Source organism: Manis pentadactyla, chromosome 8 (assembly GCF_030020395.1).
Source record: "Manis pentadactyla isolate mManPen7 chromosome 8, mManPen7.hap1, whole genome shotgun sequence".
Taxonomy (NCBI): Eukaryota; Metazoa; Chordata; class Mammalia; order Pholidota; family Manidae; genus Manis; species Manis pentadactyla.
The window spans coordinates 1,442,795-1,464,654 of record NC_080026.1 but is presented as its reverse complement, the minus strand read 5'-3'; the positions used below and the strand labels follow the sequence as shown (position 1 = coordinate 1,464,654).

At 46.1% G+C, this 21,860-nt stretch overlaps 1 protein-coding gene across 5 annotated transcripts in view; it reads right to left on the bottom strand.

Annotated features, from left to right (window-relative positions):
* Positions 1–21,860, bottom strand: part of CNTNAP5 (contactin associated protein family member 5) — a 628,981-nt gene that overhangs the window by 476,551 nt on the left and 130,570 nt on the right. For all 5 annotated transcript variants that reach the window (XM_036884000.2, XM_036884003.2, XM_036884001.2 and 2 more), the window contains exon 2: positions 6,089–6,193. In XM_036884000.2, coding sequence (XP_036739895.2) covers positions 6,089–6,193 — 105 coding nt within the window. The remainder of the gene's footprint in view (positions 1–6,088; positions 6,194–21,860) is intronic.

The following is a 21,860-nucleotide window of genomic DNA, read 5'->3' as shown; positions in this document are numbered from 1 at the left end:
AGGAGAGAGAAGGGTCATAATCAGCGGTTCTCTTACTCCACATCATTAGCCTAAAGCCAGTCAAGGTCGTTCCACCGCCCCTGATTGGGGTCAGGAATGGACGCAGGAACAAACCATGGCTGACTGGCCATGACGGAAAGTCCGCCTGTGATGGGGCGGAGGGTCGATGGGCCTGATCCCCCAAGGGCTTTGCTGGTCCAAGCAGTGGTCCTCGAACCTCAGTACATCAGAACCACTGGGAGGCTTGGAAAGACAGGGTCCCATGCCCAGTTTCTGGGTCAGGAGGTCTGGAATAAGTCCAGAAGTAGAATACATACATTTTCTAACACATTCCTAGGTGATGCTCATCACGTGCTGCGGCTCTGAGGAATCACACTTGGATGCTTCCAAACAAGCCCTGGGGGGCCGTGGTCCCTGCTTCCAGAACACTGGCGTTGAGAAGCCACAGGCTTACTAGCTCAAGAATAGTGCCGGCGTGAGGATGGCATTGCTGTACTAAATCTGCCAGTCCTGCAGCCTGTCCTCACTGACGACTTCCTTTCATGTACAGTAATACATCTGATTTGTAATCCTCTTTGCAAAGTGTAAAATAGAGCACAGATACAGAAAAATCTCACAAAACAAATACTGAGCTTAAGACCCTATTTCAGGGTGGACACCCTGGTACTACCCTCTGTTCAAGAAATACAACTACAGGCATTTCTCATTCTCCATGTCCCTCATTTCCATAACTTAACATTTTTTCAAGCTACTGAACTTCAAGCTAGTAAGTTTTCTGGTACTTGGACACAAAATTGCCCTAACAAATATATCCCAGGGTAAGATCTAATTGATCTAGATATTTTTGCACAAGAGTCATCAAAGAAATAATAAGGCTTTTTAAAAATAAAAATGGATTATCCAACATGTACATTAGAAAATAAAGTCCAGACATTAGCAACTGATTGCATAGATGATGATAAGTAAGATAAATGGAGTTTGAGACACTCAAAGGGCCCAAGGGAGGAGACCACCATAGGACAGGGTGCATCAAACTGGGATCCTGGAGAAAGATAAACTGCACATTTATATCAACTCCTGTTCTCTCCACCCTTAGAGATATTTATGTTTCCAGTTGCACTTGCTATGGCAGATTCCATAAACCTTAGCTCATATTTTTAAATGACATTTCCACCATGTCTTAGGGGAAAGACCTGCAGACAGACTGAGTCTATCCTAACCACCTCAGGTTACCCAAAGCGGGAGTGTCCACCATACAACATGCTTTTCAAGTACAGCTTAGGTTCCCCTCTGGGCGACAGTAAACTGCCCACAACTAGACAAATGCCTGCAATTAATTATCCTGCCCTTTATTCCAGAACGATACTGTGCAGTTACAATGTTTTACGTTAATGCATCGACTGATGGTCTGAAGAAGTTCTTGTGTCATTGCAAAGCAGTCTTAGCAATTTCAGGTCAGTGACTCACTGAGTAGCACTGTGAAGAGGGCTACTGAGAGGTAATCTCCACTTGGCTTTTCAAAGGAAGTGATCACCTTTCAGAAGAAAAAGGAAAAAGAGGCTCACCTGGATTTATCTACCACTGTCATTGTGTCAAATGCTTATGTTTAGGATCTGTGAGGCATTATAGCAGTAGTGAGCAAAACTATTCATGTGATTCCCTCTGTCCCTCCTAACGTCATTTTGTTTTGCAGTCATCCTGGTTGAACAGAGAGAGAGTCATCACATCAAATTTGTCTATGTTTGAGAAAGGGTCCCAAGGCTCCTATTAAATAGCAGAAGATTTCTGTTCTGCATCTCTCAGTGATCTGTAACAGTCTTGGTAAGAGAAGAGGCCTAGGGCATTGTTTAGATATTGAGGTCAAGGTTAGTTCTGCCTGTAGGCACATTAGGCCACAGTGAGATTTTAGGGGCACAGAGGGAGAACAGGTATCCACATCTTTCCCCCCTTGATGCCTGGAAATACAGTCTTTGTGGTTAAAACACTAACAACCGTAGCTGAAATGCCAAAGTTATCTGAAAGGCTGATAATTATGCCAACATCTTTACTCAGATTATGCTCTCAGGTCCACATGAATACAAAGAGTAGTTAATATGGGGTGGACAAGATTAGATTTAAGACCTAATAATTAGCTGTGCATCCTTAGTTGGGGGAGTTGATCTCTCTATTTCCTCATTTTGAAAGATGTGAATAATATCAAGTATCTTACAGTAAAGACATGTTCTTTCCAAATAGAACATAAATTTGTAGTTTCCAGTTTCTAGCACTAATAATAATTTCCAGTTCCATATTCCTAATAACTTGGCCAACCTTGATTTTCCTCTGCCTCCCCCCGTCCCTGAAAGGCAGAGTGGAAAAGGCCTAGGAGTAAGGACCGAAGGGGCGAGTCGCAGACACTCTGGAACAGTGACGGGAATGCTCTGGAGCAGGGTCGGAATGCTCTAGAACAGTGTCGGGAGGGCCCTAGAACAGTGTCGGGAACACTCTAGGACAATGCATCTCAAATTTGCACGTGTGGATGTAGCATTTCTTACAGGCTCTGACTCACAAGTTTTGGGGCAGGGGCCAGGATTCCGCACTCTGACGAGCTCCGTGCTCTGTCTCTGCGCCCACCTGGAGTGCACGCTGGGAGTAGAGGGGGACTGCAAGCCTGCAATGGCAGGCACCCGACTGCATGCCTGCCAGAGCTGGGGCAGGGAGGCCAGGACAGAAGGAAGGGAAGTTGCCAGAGAGAAGGAAAGAGCCCTTCAAGGGGAGACCGGAGCCCCAGACACAGTCCCTGGGCATCTTTATCTTTTTAATGCAGATTCGGTCGCATCATCGCAGGTCTTACTCAGCAGTCCAGATGGGAGCCAGGCACTAAGTCCACAGGCAGGCCCTTGAGGGGTGAACTCGGTCCTAGGATGGTCACCGAGGGATCCAAACAAGTCCCCAGACAGCTGACTGCATGCCTACCGTGAGAACCCTGCTCCCTGAGTGGCTCCCACACCACAGCCCACGGGGGGCCAGCGACACCGAGCTGAAAACCCACACCCCGGCCCTGCACGGCTCCGTAGGTTCTGCCGCCAGCACGGCTGCCATGAAAGGGGCATGTGGACCCCATGCAGAAGGGAGCCGAGGGCCTCCAGCCACTTCCTTCCCCCAAGAGCCCAGGAAGCTGAAAATGCCTTGACATAAAAAAATCACTTTCTCCATGGCAACAAAATTGTCATGCTAGAAACACAATCTCAACGTACCCCGGCAAGCATCTCAAAAATATACTGGGCGAGGAGGAAGGATTAAAATTTCAAGGAACAAACGGTAAGTTTAATTGTTTGCAAGACTGTATTTGGGGGAAAAAAGAATGGGAAAGAAAAATACCAACCTCGCCTCTCACGGGGCCAAAGACGTTGCTCCTATTTGCCTGTTAATCACATAAAGTGACTTTAAACCTTCCCCTGACTTGCCAGCAGGTCTGACCCAGAGCTCGGCAGCTTCAAGCTGCGCCCCAGCTCCCACACGTCCTGCCGGCAGTAAGTGCTTGTGGCACCCGGCCGACTTTAATGCCCAGATCAAAAGCTTTCTTGACACAAAACGTACCACGTCTGACAAAGTCAAATCCCTCTAAAGCCACAATTACAGAGACTGACCTGGCAACCTACGTTAGTGGAGCTCCCACCCCATTTAATGTTTTCATTGGTTTTCAAAGCAATTAGCTCTCCTCCTTGCTGCTTCTTTCTGTGGGATGACATGGGGCCGAGGAGTGTGTGGAAATGACAGAGCAGATCCCCTTTGGCGAAGCCCCCCCTCAGCTGAGACACTCGCATTCCCCTCCTGGGGGCGGGCTCAGCGCCTGAGGCCCAGGGCTCTTCCACGGCTGAGTCTCTCTCGGGATAGCTCGCCGCCCACAGAACTCGCTGGACTTGCTCTCCCGTGGCCTGAGCGCCCCTTCCTACGTCCTTCCATTCCACTGGGATTGACCCCTGCCGCTCCCACGACCATCTCACGAGCTGTGCGCCCTTCCTCCCCAGGAACAGGCCCCATGTGTGGGCTTGGGTTCTGAGTACACAGAGGAGGTGGGGGGGGGGGCCCTTCCCTGCCACGGTCAGTGTGCACCAGGGGTGCATATGATTCCCACTCCACATCTGAGTGCAGCGGTTCTAAATGCCCCCGGGCACGCTCAGGGGAGCCCACTTTGTGGAATAGTCTGGCGGTGATGAGCTGAAGATGCCATTGCAGGCTCTCAATTCAATGAAGGAGACTTAGTGCGGGAGGAGTGAAGAGTGGTAAACTCTTTCCCTGCGCAGGGGCTGGCCCGGGTCAGCAGCAACTGCCCAGGAGAGGCTGGGGTACAGTGACATTCTGCTCACACAGCTGGGTGGGGGCGAGGCAGACCCTCTTCCTTCCTGCAATGATCGGCAGAGCTCCCTGCTGCAGGCTGATTCTCCACCCTGAGGTGAGAAGATCTTCTGACTGTGCACACCTGCTCTCAGCCTGCACACGGGCTTCCAGGCAAGCGTCACTGTCCCCGTTCCAGATGCAGAACTGAGGTAGGGGGCAGGAAGGAGGCTTGCAGACTCTCCCAGAGTCTGTGAGTAAATGCCTTATGCAGCATCTGACCTCTGCCGATCAGTTTCCAAGTCCTTTCTTTTTAACACACGCCTCTTTACCCTGAGATAGTGCATCAGTTTGCTGATACGCTGGTCAGAAGCGAAATTGGATTTGGACGATTTAGATTTGAACCCATACATTCCTCTTCCCGATGGGGTGATTCTAACTTCCTGAGGCTCAGGAACCCTCTCTGAAGGTACAAGGTAATAATGCTCAGCTTAAGGTATCTTTGAGAAAACTAACTACCATAAGATAGGTGAAATACTTTAAAACACTGGCATAAAATATCCAGCAAAAGGCAATGTGAGCACAAAATTGCATTAATATTTTCTTGTCGGTCTCTCACTGGCCATCCTTCCCCTTCAGAATCGCATCCTTAAACTCCTTTCCCAGCTATGCTATAGGACTTGCTAACTTTTAAATTACTGGTCCCGTTATAACAAAGTACCTGTGAAGTGTACCACAAAAGGAAGAAGTATACAAACAAATATTGCAGATCTCACTACTAATGGAAATTCAAAATTATAAATTAAAACATTAACAAATTAAATCATTCTGCACTTTTAAAAACAAGATAAATAACACAACCACCATTTATAACTTTTTCCAGAATGCAAAGATGGGTCAACATTAGAAAATTTAACCAACGTGACTGGCCAAATATATAAGTGGGAAAATACAGTGAAGAGTAATTCACATGAACTCTTAACAGATAAATATACCTCTTGAGGTTGCATGCCATTTTTTCAACTTGAAAAAGTTTATAATGCTCACTGTATGTATATAAATACACAAATATCAGATATTGTCTTTTGATTTTTAAAACTTAAAAAGTGTCTATGTAACTATTATAAAAGCCAAGACCCAAATATGATTAAAGATATATCTAAATATCCAACATCATATTTGTTAAAGGAAATTCATATAAGAGATCAGTTAAGGGTGTCTGGTCGTATTTCTATCACATGTTAGAAGTGTGATACACAACCAACATTTAGCTGGTAGGATTATACATCATTTGTATATAGTTTTTACTGTTACTTAATAGTATTGTATCTATTTTAAGAGTATTATACATTTATAATACTACAATAATATCTAATTTTAAAATTAGCAACGTTTATTTCATTGTAAACATTGAAATCACAGAAGGAAAAATTTTGATAGAGTCCATAATGCTTTTCATAATATCTTGGTAGCTATTTGCTAGCTATATGAAATGTAAAAATAAAGCGCACTTTTAAAAAAACTTATTTTCACAGAGCCTCTTACAATACTCGAAGAAGAATCATGCGTGTAGGGGAACGGGAGTCGGCGCGCTTTGAACACCCGTCACCTGCGGGGAAACGCAGGTCCTTCCCCGTCAGCCGCCACCCTCCCCAGCCCTCCTCTGAGCACCGCTCTTGGGCACAAGCCTGGCGGGCGGCCCTGCCGCCCCGGTCCGCCTCCCCACTGCGTGCCATCCGCACGGCCGTGGGCGGCTCAGGCCCCTACTCACCGACTCGCCGGTTGAGCTGAGCTGGGCTGTGAGCGCCGGCGAGGGCCGAGGAACTGGAGAAGGCCTCGGGAGGCAGCACGGACGCCAGCGGGTCATCGCAGCTGTCTGGAGGACAGGAGAGAGAGGGGGGATCCGTCAGCAGGAGGCGCTGGCGGAGAGAGGACCCCCGGCCTCGACCCCCCGCATTGACCAAGTGCCCTCTGCCCGGCCGGGCCCCCTCCCGCACCTGTGCACCCCCATCGCCCGCCCGTGACCGCCCTGCCCGGGGTTCACAGGCTTGCCTGGGGCGGCGGAATCTGAAGTCTAGAACCGAGTGGTCTGTCCAAGGTCACGGCACCAGAAACTAGTGTGGCCAGAATTTGTCTGACGCAAAGGCCGCTGTCCACCCAGCCCTTTAACCAAAGTGAAGCCCACATGGGGCTGTATGGAGACCATTAAAGGGGAGGTTGTTTAATGACTCCCCGCTTTCCAGCCCTATGGACTCCTGTACAAGCTGTGTCTGGAGGGACAGAATGGCTTAGAATGCCTCTCATCCAGCCATGTTAAAAGCTTCAGAGGATGAGTTACTAATCATAATAATTCATTTATATTCCATGAAGTAAGAGACAAGTCCCCAGTCTTGTGCAGTCTTGACCCTGATGCCTGATCCTGCGCGATCTCCAGTAGCTGCCCTTCCAGCCTCCCCTCTAAGGCCTCTCTGACGCTGGGCAAATGTGGGACAGGGTGGGGTCCTGGGCAGAGATGGGGTCTTGATATATGCCTCCAGACGGACACTGATACCTGCCCATCTGCTCCCACGTATGGACCTGCTCCTCACAGAGCATAAGGGTCGCCTACGCCTTCTGCAACCAGTCACTCACATGTGAGCATCCTCCACTAAGCGGCACATTCTTTTGGAGACCTTAGCAAAGAATGTGGCTCATAATAGGCTTTCAAAAAAGGTTGCTGATAGAAAGGGAGTATGAGGGAGGGAGGGAAGGATGGAAGGAGTCAGTCAATCAGTTAGTCCACAGAACAGCACTGACACTGGTTTTCTATTTTTCCATTTTGTACATAATTGATCTTACAGAATGTTGCAAAATGACTTCATGAAATCTAGACATACATCATTCAAAACAAAATGGAAATGTAATTCTGTTTGAAGGTAAACTCCACGTCCTACAGGCTTTGAAAAAGATTCGTTTTGATTTTTTTTTTAAAAGAAAATGTACATTGGAATACGAGGCTGCTTGTTTATCTAGCAAATTCTTAGAGAGTAATATTTCATGTAATTGCAGGAAAACTAATGAGAAACATAAGGATTGAATTTTGTTTGTTAAATGTGTTAAAAGAAATCAACTGGCAAGGTGCATTTAGAGGTTTTCCCAAACACAAATGTTTTGAAAAATATTTTGGGGTATTTGACAAAACATAAAGCTGAGCCAGGTCCTCAGGAGGAAGAAAACGTCCCATCACAGCAGGGGCACCTCAGCACCAATGGGTCCTCCTGGAGAGACGGCAGCTCGGGGCCACTTTACCCTCCCTGCCTCCCCCAGCAGGTGAGGCTGGGCACACACACCTCCGTGCACTTGTCTGGAAACGCAACTGTTACATTGTTCACTTATTATGAGACAAGGTGAAGGCAATGCAGATCTTGTTAGTTTATTCCCGTCATCTTCAGGGAACAGGTGAATTAGGAAAACTGAGCTGGAACTGAGCCGCAGGGAAACACCACCACATGGAAACACCACCGCACACCCATGTCAGCCCCACACGCCTACATCCGTGGTGCGGACGGTGCTCCGCCAGATGCCCTCACGCAGGACGCACAGCCCTCCGACCCCACAAGCTGGCTGAGGGCCTTGGGAGCTGAAGTGGCATATTCAGTGCAGTGTTTATGCTCCTCCTAAACATGTGCCACTGACACCGGCTGCCACGTCCCTATGGCCCACTTCCTCTTCCGAAATGTTCCTCATGTCCATGAGTTTGAGGGGCCAGTGTTTCCAGACAGAGTCACTGAACCCGCTGAAAACAGTCTGCGGGTCGGACGCCTTCGGGCAGGGAGGCTGCACTTTGCCACAGGGCACCTTGAGGGGCGCGTCTGAAGTCCTGGTTGCCTGTCCCTAACGTGGTAAGGAAGAGAAAATGTCAAGTCAGAGAGGAAGGAGCGCCTCCTCGGGCCAACGGGCAGCCGCCTCTGCCTTCTCTCTGCCACCTCAACCGCCGAGAGACCAGGCCTCCAACAGATCGCTCCCCAAAAAGAATGTGTCCATATGACCTTCCTGAATCCAGAGTGTGTATTATTTTTAGATATGTGCCCTACTGTTAAAGCATAGGAGAGATGATCTGCCACAGATGATCACTGCATTTTTTGTCTTTTTTTAAAATTCCTGCTTTGGGACAGCCTTGGTGGGAGGAAGGCTGGAGAGGAGGTCTGGCCTGGTTCACCTCCTGCCCTGGGGGCTCCGGGTGACACGCCGAGATGCGCTGAGCGGTATCCCCACAGCCACAATCAAGAGCTGTCTCTGCCATGACTGCCACAGACTCATTCTGTGGATGGAGTGAGTGTAACGGGGAGAAGGCTCCCTTTGAAGGCTGAAGCACAGAATGGAGCAGCGCATGTCGTGTCTGGACCTGTGCCATCGAGGGCAAATGCTCTGACAGTTCCTTTTCTGGGATATCATTTCGGCGCCACAGTACCTGCCTGAGAATCAGTGTCCCTGGTGGCTGATGTGCCCTAAGGGTCTACGGTGACCCAGTGGCAAGTGGAGAGGACAGGATGGGGACATTAGGCCAGGGGAGTCAGGTCAACATGACCCGGGGCGGCCCCAGGTGGACGGAAGCCGGGCAGGGAGCAGCCGACGTCTACAGGCTTTGAACCAGTCAGCCCGAGTCGTTGTCAGACTCCAGGCCCCGCTCAGCCTCCTGACAGTGTGTCTGCCGCAGGCCGATCCCCCAGCCAGGTCCACTGCTTGTATTTACATGAAGGAAGAGGACACGTGCCAAGCTTTGGAAAAACACAATGAGAGATGAAAGTCAGGCTCCCAGTGGGCACAGCCCAGCGGCGACCACGCCTCGGGACACACCAGCACCGGAGGATGCGTGAGAGGCATGCTCTCCAAAGTCCCAGTCGTGGGCCTCGACTCTACAAGGTCTACTGCAAAAATCAGGTGGGACTGAAAGCCTGTTTCACAAATGCAAACCTTGATTCACACGTGACTTACTATTTTCCATCTTTCTCCAACAAATGACTTCCAGCTTTACTCTCCCGTCCTCTCATAAAGGGCTCCCCACCACACACCCACTGCAGGCAGGCCGGAGTCCACACCCGGGGTGGGGGGGCCCAGCACCCCTGCCCTTTCCTCTCAGTAGCCGTTAACCTCAGACTGGTTCACAAATGACTACACCCCACATTCACAGACTCAGGACCTCAAAACCCAAAGAACCTTCAGAAATCGTGCACCTCAAGCCACTCACTTCACAGATGAGGACCCTAGGGTGCAGGGGCATGACGGGACTGCTCAGGGTGACTCTGTGACTCAGCGGGCTCGCTGGACCAAACCTCAGGCTCCCTCACTCGAGAGTGGTCACCGGGGCAGGGCTACCGGCTGCCCGCATAGGAGTCTGGTACCAATTAGTTGTATTTTCATAATGTTTTAACTGAGAACTTTTTTTTCCTGAAGAATGAAGGTCACAGTTCCATAGCCTGGATAACAGAGACATTGAAGAGTAGCCTGTAATTTTCAAAAGAATTTGAGAGGGCAGAAGATGGCGGCGTGAGTAGAGCAGCGGAAATCTCCTCCCAAAACCACATATATCTACAAAAATATAACAAAGACAACCCTTCCTAGAATAAAGACCAGAGGACACAGGACAATATCCAGACCACATCCGCACCTGAGAGAACCCAGCGCCTCGCGAAGGGGGTGAGATACAAGCCCCGGCCCCGCGGGAGCCGAGCGCCCCTCCCCCCAGCTCCCGGCGGGAGAAGAGCAGGCAGAGCGGGAGGGAGACGGAGCCCAGGACTGCCGAACACCCAGCCCCAGCCATCCGGGCCAGAGTGCAGGGCGCTCGATACTGGGAAAACAGGGCAGCAAGAACAGTGAGCGGGCACTGGAGGCTGGGCGACAGAGGGCATAAGAAAAGTGAGCGACCATTTTTTTTTTTTTGCTTTTTTGCTGTTTTGTTTTGGCGAGTGCTTTTTGGAAGTCTTAAAGGGACAGGGACCCCAATACTAGGGAAACAGGGCAGAAAGACCGACCGGGGAGCAGAGGCCTGAGGCTGGCACCGGAGAATAAAGAAAAACGAGCGACCACTTTTTTTTTTTTAATTTAATTTTTTTTTTTTCTTTTTTTTGTGGTCGTTGTTTTGTTTTGGCGGGTGCTTTTTGGAAGTCTTAAAGGGGCAGGGCGGGACACTTAATCCAGAGGTAGGGAATCCGGGATCTCTGGGCACCCTAACCCCTGGGCTGCAGGGAGCAGGGAGGCCCCTTACGGAGATAAATAGCCTCCCAGCAGCTCCTGCTCCAACGCGACTCCACCATTTTGGAGCAGCTGCCCGAGCCAGGCCACGCCCACAGCAACAGCGGAGATTAACTCCATAGCAGCCGGGCAGGAAGCAGAAACCCTGTCTGCGCGCAGCTGCGCAGCACAAGCCACTAGAGGCCGCTGTTCTCCCAGGAGAGGAGGGCCACAGACCAACAAGAAAGGAAGTCCTTCCAGCCGTCACTCGTCCCAGTTCTGCAGACTATTCCTATCACCATGAAAAGGCAAAGCTACAGGCAGACAAAGATCACAGAGACAACACCAGAGAAGGAGACAGACCTAACCAGTCTTCCTGAAAAAGAATTGAAAATAAGAATCATAAACATGCTGACAGAGATGCAGAGAAATACGCAAGAGAAATGGGATGAAGTCCGGAAGGAGATCACAGATGCCAGAAAGGAGATCGCAGAAATGAAACAAACTCTGGAAGGGTTTATAAGCAGAATGGATAGAATGCAAGAGGCCATTGATGGAATTGAAATCAGAGAACAGGAACGCATAGAAGCTGACATAGAGAGAGACAAAAGGATCTCCAGGAATGAAACAATGTTAAGAGAACTGTGTGACCAATCCAAAAGGAACAATATCCGTATTATAGGGGTCCCAGAAGAAGAAGAGAGAGGAAAAGAGATGGAAAGTATCTTAGAAGAAATAATTGCTGAAAACTTCCCCAAACTGGGGGAGGAAATAATCGAACAGACCATGGAAATACACAGAACCCCCAACAGAAAGGATCCAAGGAGGACAACACCAAGACACATAATAATTAAAATGGCAAAGATCAAAGACAAAGAAAGAGTTTTAAAGGCAGCTAGAGAGAAAAAGGTCACCTATAAAGGTAAACCCATCAGGCTAACATCAGACTTCTCGACAGAAACCCTACAGGCCAGAAGAGAATGGCATGATATATTTAATACAATGAAACAGAAGGGCCTTTAACCAAGGATACTGTATCCAGCACAACTATCATTCAAATATGACGGTGGGATTAAACAATTCCCAGACAAGCAAAAGCTGAGGAAGTTTGCTTCCCACAAACCACCTCTACAGGACATCTTACAGGGACTGCTCTAGATGGGAGCACTCCTAGAAAGAGCACAGCACATAACACCCAACATATGAAGAATCGAGGAGGAGGAACAAGAAGGGAGAGAAGAAAAGAATCTCCAGACAGTTTATATAACAGCTCAATAAGCGAGCTAAGTTAGGCAGTAAGATACTAAAGAGGCTAACCTTGAAACTTTGGTAACCACGAATTTAAAGCCTGCAATGGCAATAAGTACATATCTTTCAATAGTCACCCTAAATGTTAATGGGTTGAATGCACCAATCAAAAGACACAGAGTAACAGAATGGATAAAAAAGCAAGACCCATCTATATGCTGCTTACAAGAAACTCACCTCAAACCCAAAGACATGTACAGACTAAAAGTCAAGGGATGGATAAACATATTTCAAGCAAACAACAGTGAGAAGAAAGCAGGGGTTGCAGTACTAATATCAGACAAAATAGACTTCAAAACAAAGAAAGTAACAAGAGATAAAGAAGGACACTACATAATGATAAAGGGCTCAGTCAAACAAGAGGATATAACCATTCTAAATATATATGCACCCAACACAGGAGCACCAGCATATGTGAAACAAATACTAACAGAACTAAAGGGGGATATAGACTACAATGCATTCATTCTAGGAGACTTCAACACACCACTCTCCCCAAACGATAGATCCACTGGGCAGAAAATAAGTAAGGACACGGAAGCACTGAACAACACAGTAGAGCAGATGGACCTAATAGACATCTATAGAACTCTACATCCAAAAGCAACAGGATATACATTCTTCTCAAGTGCACATGGAACATTCTCCAGAATAGACCACATACTAGGCCACAAAAAGAGCCTCAGAAAATTCCAAAAGATTGAAATCCTACCAACCAACTTTTCAGACCACAAAGGTATAAAACTAGAAATAAACTGTACAAAGAAAGCAAAGAGGCTCACAACCTCATGTAGGCTTAACAACACGCTCCTAAATAATCAATGGATCAATGACCAAATCAAAATGGAGATCCAGGAATATATGGAAACAAATGACAACAACAACACTAAGCCCCAACTTCTGTGGGACACAGCAAAAGCAGTCTTAAGAGGAAAGTATATAGCAATCCAAGCATATTTAAAAAACGGAGAACAATCCCAAATGAATGATCTAATGTCACAATTATCAAAATTGGAAAAAGAAGAACAAATGAGGCCTAAGGTCAGCAGAAGGAGGGACATAATAAAGATCAGAGAAGAAATAAATAAAATTGAGAAGAATAAAACAATAGCAAAAATCAATGAAACCAAGAGCTGGTTCTTCGAGAAAATAAACAAAATAGATAGGCCTCTAGCCAGACTTATTAAGAAGAAAAGAGAGTCAACACAAATCAACAGTATCAGAAAGGAGAAAGGAAAAATCACGACGGACCCCACAGAAATACAAAGAATTATTAGAGAATACTATGAAAACCTATCTGCTAACAAGCTGGGAAACCTAGGAGAAATGGACAACTTCCTAGAAAAATACAACCTTCCAAGATTGACCCAGGAAGAAACAGAAAATCTAAACAGACCAATTACCAGCAACGAAATTGAAGCGGTAATCAAAAAACTACCAAAGAACAAAACTCCCGGACCAGATGGACTTACCTCAGAATTCTATCAGACATACAGGGAAGACATAATACCCATTCTCCTTAGAGTTTTCCAAAAAATAGAGGAGGAGGGGATACTCCCAAACTCATTCTATGAAGCTAACATCACCCTAATACCAAAACCAGGCAAAGACCCCCACCAAAAAAGAAAACTACAGACCAATATCCCTGATGAACGTAGATGCAAAGATACTCAACAAAATATTAGCAAACCGAATTCAAAAATACATCAAAAGGATCATACACCATGACCAAGTGGGATTCATCCCAGGGATGCAAGGATGGTACAACATTTGAAAGTCCATCAACATCATCCACATCAACAAAAAGAAAGACAAAAACCACATGATCATCTCCATAGATGCTGAAAAAGCATTTGACAAAGTTCAACATCCATTCATGATAAAAACTCTCAGCAAAATGGGAATAGAGGACACGTACCTCAACATAATAAAGGCCATCTATGATAAACCCACAGCCAACATTATATTGAACAGCGAGAAGCTGAAAGCATTTCCTCTGAGATCGGAAACTAGACAGGGATGCCCACTCGCTCCACTATTATTTAACATAGTACTGGAGGTCCTAGCCACGGCAATCAGACAAAACAAAGAAATACATGGAATCCAGATTGGTAAAGAAGAAGTTAAACTGTCACTATTGGCAGATGACATGATACTGTACATAAAAAACCCTAAAGACTCCACCCCAAAACTACTAGAACTGATATTGAAATACAGCAAAGTTGCAGGATACAAAATCAACACACAGAAATCTGTGGCTTTCCTATATACTAACAATGAACCAACAGAAAGAGAAATCAGGAAAACAACTCCATTCACAATTGCATCAAAAAAAATAAAATACCTAGGAATAAACCTAAAAAAGGAAGTGAAAGACTTATACTCTGAAAACTACAAGTCACTCTTAAGAGAAATTAAAGGGGACACTAACAGATGGAAACTCATCCCATGCTCGTGGCTAGGAAGAATTAATATCGTCAAAATGGCCATCCTGCCCAAAGCAATATACAGATTTGATGCAATCCCTATGAAACTACCAGCAACATTCTTCAATGAACTGGAACAAATAATTCAAAAATTCATATGGAAACACAAAAGACCCCGAATAGCCAAAGCAATCCTGAGAAAGAAGAATAAAGTAGGGGGGATCTCACTCCCCAACTTCAAGCTCTACTATAAAGCCATAGTAATCAAGACAATTTGGTACTGGCACAAGAGCAGAGCCACAGACCAATGGAACAGACTAGAGAATCCAGACATTAACCCAGACATATATGGTCAATTAATATTTGATAAAGGAGCCATGGACATACAATGGCGAAATGACAGTCTCTTCAACAGATGGTGCTGGCAAAACTGAACAGCTACATGTAGGAGAATGAAACTGGACCATTGTCTAACCCCATATACAAAAGTAAACTCAAAATGGATCAAAGACCTGAATGTAAGTCATGAAACCATTAAACTCTTGGAAGAAAACATAGGCACAAACCTCTTAGACATAAACATGAGTGACCTCTTCTTGAACATATCTCCCCGGGCAAGGAAAACAACAGCAAAAATGAATAAGTGGGACTATATTAAGCTGAAAAGCTTCTGTACAGCAAAAGACACCATCAATAGAACAAAAAGGAACCCTACAGTATGGGAGAATATATTTGAAAATGACACATCCGATAAAGGCTTGATGTCCAGAATATATAAAGAGCTCACACGCCTCAACAAACAAAAAACAAATAACCCAATTAAAAAATGGGCAGAGGAACTGAACAGACAGTTCTCCAAAAAAGAAATACAGATGGCCAACAGACACATGAAAAGATGCTCCACATTGCTAATTATCAGAGAAATGCAAATTAAAACTACAATGAGGTATCACCTCACACCAGTAAGGATGGCTGCCATCCAAAAGACAAACAACAACAAATGTTGGCGAGGCTGTGGAGAAAGGGGAACCCTCCTACACTGCTGGTGGGAATGTAAGTTAGTTCAACCATTGTGGAAAGCAGTATGGAGGTGCATCAAAATGCTCAAAACAGACTTACCATTTGACCCAGGAATTGCACTCCTAGGAATTTACCCTAAGAATGCAGCAATCAAGTATGAGAAAGATCAGTGCACCCCTATGTTTATCGCAGCACTATTTACAATAGCCAAGAATTGGAAGCAACCTAAATGTCCATCGATAGATGAATGGATAAAGAAGATGTGGTACATATACATAACGGAATACTACTCAGCCATAAGAAAAGGGCAAATCCAACCATTTGCAGCAACATGGATGGAGCTGGAGGGTATTATGCTCAGTGAAACAAGCCAAGCGGAGAAAGAGAAATACCAAATGATTTCACTTATCTGTGGAATATAAGAACAAAGGAGAAACTGAAGGAACAAAACAGCAGCAGAATCACAGAACTCAAGAATGGACTAACAGGTACCAAAGGGAAAGGGACTGGGGAGGATGGGTGGGTAGGGAGGGGTAAGGGGGGGAGAAAAAAGGGGGGTATTAAGATTAGCATGCATGGGGGGTGAGAGAAAGGGGAGGGCTGTACAACACAGAGAAGGCAAGTAGTGATTCTACAACATTTTGCTATGCTGATGTACAGTGACTGTAAAGGGGTTTATAGGGGGGACCTGGTATAGGGGAGAGCCTAGTAAACATAATATTCGTCATGTAAGTGTAGATTAGTGATACCAAAAAAAAAAAAAAAAAAGGGCAGTTCCTGTGTGGTGACCTCCAATGAGTTCTACACAAGAGTATAAAGGGCATATAAAAGTGTAGGCAAAGGGTCTGTTTGTGTTTATACAGAAGATCAAAGCCTAATTGGGCTACCCCGAAAATGAACTAAGATACAATATGAAAAAGAACTTCCAACATCAGCACTCTCTGGAAGACTCATGCCAGAAGATGATCATCAAAAAACCCCAAAAAAGATCCACGCACTGCTACAGCTGTAGATGCACTCATCCCACCAGTTCCTGGACTTGCCATGGGAATGAAGGAGATATCTAAGCTGGCCTGTGCATACAGTAAAACAACTGTTGGAACTCAATCAAGAATTAGGAGAAGTGCAAATTGTAGCGCTCCAAAATCTTACAACTACAGACCATTTACTGTTAAAAGAACATAAGGGATGTGAACATTCCCCAGGAATGGGTTGTTTTAATTTGTCTGATTTCTCTCAGACTGTTCAAGTTCAGTTGGACAATATCCACCATATCATAGATAAGTTTTCACAAATGCCTAAGGTGCCTAACTGGTTTTCTTGGTTTCACTGGAGATGGCTGGTAATTACAGGTATGCTTTGGTTATGTAACTGTACTCCTATTATGTTAATGTGTGTGCATAATTTAAGTAGTAGCTTAAAACCTACAGATGCTGAAGTTACTCTACAAGAAGATATGTCAAAGAAATAATCAATCTTCCCATGTTTTCTGCCGCCTGCTATTTCTATAGCTTTTCTTCTTCCTTCCTAATTACAACCCTTAAGTAGAATTCATGCCTCATATCAAATTTACCGAGTATCATAATTCTTCCAAGTGGTAAAGATACCTCAAGACAAATGCTGGGCATAGAAGCTACAGGGCATAAATATGCAAAGAAGTAAAAAGCTAACCTTTTCAAACAATAAGGCTTCCCTCTCACTTACCAACTTCACATTTCCCTGTATGGCCCGGAAGATGACTGGTGAGCCAGAGACGGGTAAGATTCCTCAAGGGAGGAACAACCTAAGACAGGCACAGTCGCAGGGGGGCCATCATGTGAGAAATTGGGGATCAACAGAGGTGAGGCTTAGAACCTCACCCCCCCTGTTCTGAGAGAAATCTTCTGCATACGTGGATGTTTTATTGCCCTGGTCTAGCTTGGATTAACACATAGTCGACAGGCACACACCTGATCATCTACATTTGCTCTCTTACAACACTAAACTATGTTTTCTACCTTTATCTTGTATCTACCTACCACTTCAGCATTTTATTAAAAATAATAATAATAGAGAAATGTGGTATCCACATATAAATCAAGTATAAAAACCAAATGAGTATTCATATTTGAACTGACTGTTTAGAGTTCATAATGCATGAGCAAAACCAAAAGTTTCTGTGATGACTGCCCTTGTACTGTTCACTATGTAACTTATTCACTATGTAAGAATTTGTTCTACATGTAAGAACTTGTTTGTTATGCCTCAGAAGATTGGAGACTGACGAAAATTAGGCTTGGGGTGGATTAATGATTGTGCATTGAGCATTGACTCCCCTATACAGAATTTCATTGTTGTTAACAACCATTTGATCAATAAATATGAGAGATGCCCTCACAAAAAAAAAAAAAAAAGTATACACTTCCAATGGTAAAATAATAAGTAACCGGGATGTAATGAATATAGTCAGGATATTGTAACAGCTAGGTATGGTGATAGCTGGTACCTAGAATTGTCATGTATATAAATGTTGAATCACTATGTTGTACACCTGAAACTAATGTAATGTAATACCGTGTGTCAACTATCCTTCAATAAAAAAAAAAATTATCTACAAAAAAAAAAAAAAAAACACGTTAAAAAATACTCTCAAAAGAAAAAAAAAAAGAATTTGAATTTCATCTGTTTTCCTTGTCTTCCTTATTTATTCTTTCTACATTTTCTCGTACACACCATAAAAATAAATAAAATAACAGAAAGGAAAGATACAGTAAGAAGAGAAAAAGAAAAGAAACTTATCCCCCTACTAATATCCATATGGCCCCTGCACTCAAACATTTTATTCGTTGTTTCCAATCTGAAGATGAGATTTGCTCCTCAATATATATGCACAGTTATACTAAAGGTCTTCTGTCCCATTCCTTAGAGGGTAAAGGCACAAAAGAGGGTTTTGAGTAAATATGATATTTACACAGCTTCTTAGAATTTATTGTTGACTCCTTAAGATAATTCTACTTTAAGTAACATTTTTGTTGCCGACATATATTTTTATTCATTATTATTAAAATACCAATAGAGTTACAGATGGTCCTGAAGTTAAATCGTAAGCATCGTCTTGATTACCACAGTAAATTGTCTGTATATGGGGATTTGGAGCTTAGAAGATTCACTTGTATTTATAGATGAGATAAAATCCCTCTTAGCATCACATACTTAATGGCCTACTTTGTTCAAAGGACATAAAGTCTGCGTTTTGTGCAGTGCCTATGACGGAGCTTAGGAGTGACAACTCGAGCTTTTAGCTTCATTTATTTTTCCCCTTGTTACCTATAATTTCACTTAGCAAACCATAAAAATAAATAATCTAATGGTACTCTTGAATGTGACCCTGTTCCCGTTTTCCACCATGAAATCCTAGAAGATAAATTTCTTCCTGATGAGCAGACGGAGAAACGCGGCTCTGTAAATAGAGCCACGGAACGAAGGCCGAGCCTTCTCCACCCTGACATCCGTCCTGCGTGAGGCAGCATGCGACTGTCACCTGCTGAAGGCGCACGGCTGTGCTCTTCGCCGTGGGAGGGCAGAGCCTGAGCCGAACACACCGGCCTGAGCCCATGGAGCCCAGCACCTGCCTTCAGGCTGAAAGGCGATTCACGCCTTTTTCACAAAGTCCTTATGTTCGGGAACATTACAGCAGCAGGTGACCTGGGACTCGGGGTCCAGGAATCCTGGGTCCCACTTTACCTTCGTGCAGGCACGCTCCCCTTCACCTTTCTGCAGTTCAGATGCCTCGACTGTAAACAGCAGGGGGGACTGTCCCTTTGTTCAATCAGCAGACTTCAACTGAGCACATTCTAGGTGTCAGAGTTCCGGCCAGGCTTTAGAGACAGTAAAGCGATCATAAGAAATCCCCCATTGTGATGGTGACAGACACACGGCTCGCGGCAGAACAGCGGTGACCAGGGCCCTGGGGCTGCCCCGGCCTTGGGAAGAGGGGCTGGGCCTGTCTGGGGACTGGCAAGACGGCTCTGCAATTCTCTCCAAGCTCTTCAAGCAATTCTTTCCAAGTCTTAGGAAGGAGGGACCTGCAGTACCGACTTCCACGGGTAAGCGGCCTGCCCGGACGGCCTCCGATCAAACCCGGTAAGCGTGGGCACGAGGGAGGAGCAGCGGCCCAGACTCCATGGGCCCCTCTGGCCGGGTGGTGGGCCGGGCGTCTCGGTGAGGCCAGGGGCAGGGCAGCGTCCACACCGCCTGGATGAGGGTGCGGCGGGCCTCTGTCCACATCACACTCCGGCCAGTGTCCACACTGGGCTTTCAGCCAAGGTCAGTGTGATTTTACATCGTCTTCTGGAAATCTGCTTCCGGCCCCAGATGACAGCGGGAATCCCTCGTGCACTGAAGGGCCCGTCTCCCATTCGTCTGCATGCATTTCATTCTCTCCTCGGACTCTCGAGAACATCTCTACATGGATGGTCCACAGCCCAAACTCAGTGGCTTCAAAATATGCTTCCCCCAGTGGCTTTCCTCTCACATTAGCCCTTTTCCCCCATACTGCCATTAACAACCTTTTATTTTTGATTCTCGGGTTAGGAATATTGGGTTCAAATTGACTGGTTTATTGTATTCTTCTATTTCAACATTAAATGTAATTTATTGATGACTTAATCTAACTGAACAAATATCTTTGGAGCCCTTCCTATGTGTGGCCCACGACACACTAATCATGGAGGGGCGTGAAGCTCACATCGAGAAGGATGCCTTCTGCCCCGGCCCTTGGTATCCGGGACCACGTCTGTGTTGGGTGAACACACGGCGAGGGAAAGGCGAGAGGCACCCAGCGCTGCCACGGTGCTGCCGCTGCTCGGGGAGGTCGCCAGGATCCACCCTCACGTCATCTCTCCCCCTGCCCACCGCTGGATTCCTCCCAGGCCCTTCCAGTGTCGGCTCATGAGCTCTGCGAGTCTTCTCAGTCGACCACTGGGCTCTGTGCTGATTAAAGCATCTCTCCTAAAATCCCGCTCACCACACGGTTCCTGCACCCAGAGGTGCCCAGAGCGGCAGCCTCCAGTTTGGCCTCTGGAGGCGCATCGTGAGGACCCAGGAACATGGAGGGGAACCTCACGTGGCAGGATCCAGCTGACAGAAGTCAGGGAGGCACTGGCGGGCGTGCAGGCTGGCCGAGCCAGAGGGTGAGCTCCCACAGGCAGCCTCCGCAGTAAGAGGCCGGCCGTGCTTCCGCCAGAGACCAAGGACCACGTCCTCCACGTGCAGCAGTCCCACGGGGTCCGCGCCCAGGTACCCAGAAGCCCGACCTCCAGAACGCGGATGGGCTCCCACAGGGCAAGAGCGCCAGCTACCAGACCGACTGTTTGATGGTAGGAAAGGTAAGGTTCCTGGGTAAGGATCAGACATCTCTAGAATATGAGCAGCTGAGGGCAGTGGCTCGATTACCTTAGAGGGTCTTAGAGGAGACTGGTAAAGAAAAAAGCAAATATTGGAAGAAATACAATTTTACCGATTTAAAAATTTCCTAGATCCAACTTACGTCCTACACATCATTCCTGTCCCCGCTTCCCATCCCCACCTACCAACGTGCATGCACACACATACACACACACACACACACACACACACACACACACACACACACACATCATAAATGTGTCAAGTCAGGTGCAGGCTTGATGGGGTTTTTAAGCAAAGCTAAATGAATGAATGGGATACAAGAAATGACAAAGACTGAGAAAATGGGAAAAATAAGACACAAACCCTTAAAAGTTTTTTTACTTAAAAAGTGCATTGCTCCAATGATTCGGCACAGACCGTTCAGGGAAGGAAATAAGAATCATGAGAAGTCTCCTGCCCACACAGTGCACATCCCTCCCAGAGCTGTGCCCTTCTCAGTAGATACCTATCCTCTTTTTTTAAAAGACAGTGGAGATAAACTCCCAATAACTAATCACGTTCCTACATGCAGCAGTTCTAAACGACACTGAAAATTCTGATTACTCAGGAACCCATGATCTCAAAGTGCAGCTTCAATCCACAGACATTCCTAAAATGCTCTTCATCTTTCACGGGCACAGGCATGGAGTTCCTAAAGGGAAGACTCCCATCTGCGGGTCGTCAGGCTGCTGACTGGAACTGGGGAAACATGCCTGATGGAAAAGACAGGCTTCAATTAGGGACTAGCCAGCTGTGAGGTCAGCACCAGCCATTCATGAGCAGACGGGCAGCGTGCGGGGTGCTGTGCAGAGCTCCTTTCTGGACCCGTGGAAACCACAGCACATCTGGAAAGAGCCCAGACACTGGACTCCAGCCCAGTCAGAATTAAGGTCCTGACTCGGCAGCTAATTCTAGGTCTTTTGGAATGCAATCCCATCCCAGTCTTCCCTGTGTATAACGGGGATAATAACTGCATACAGACTTGTCTTGAGAATAAAGACACAATTCGTGTAACATATTTGACCCAGTGATTGTCACATAACTGGGTACATGTCAGTTCCCTTCATTTTCTATCATCTTTCTCCTAAGATTCAACCTTGTCATCTCCAGTTCTAGCCATTGGAAAGGACATTTTTTTACAGGCTCTCCTAT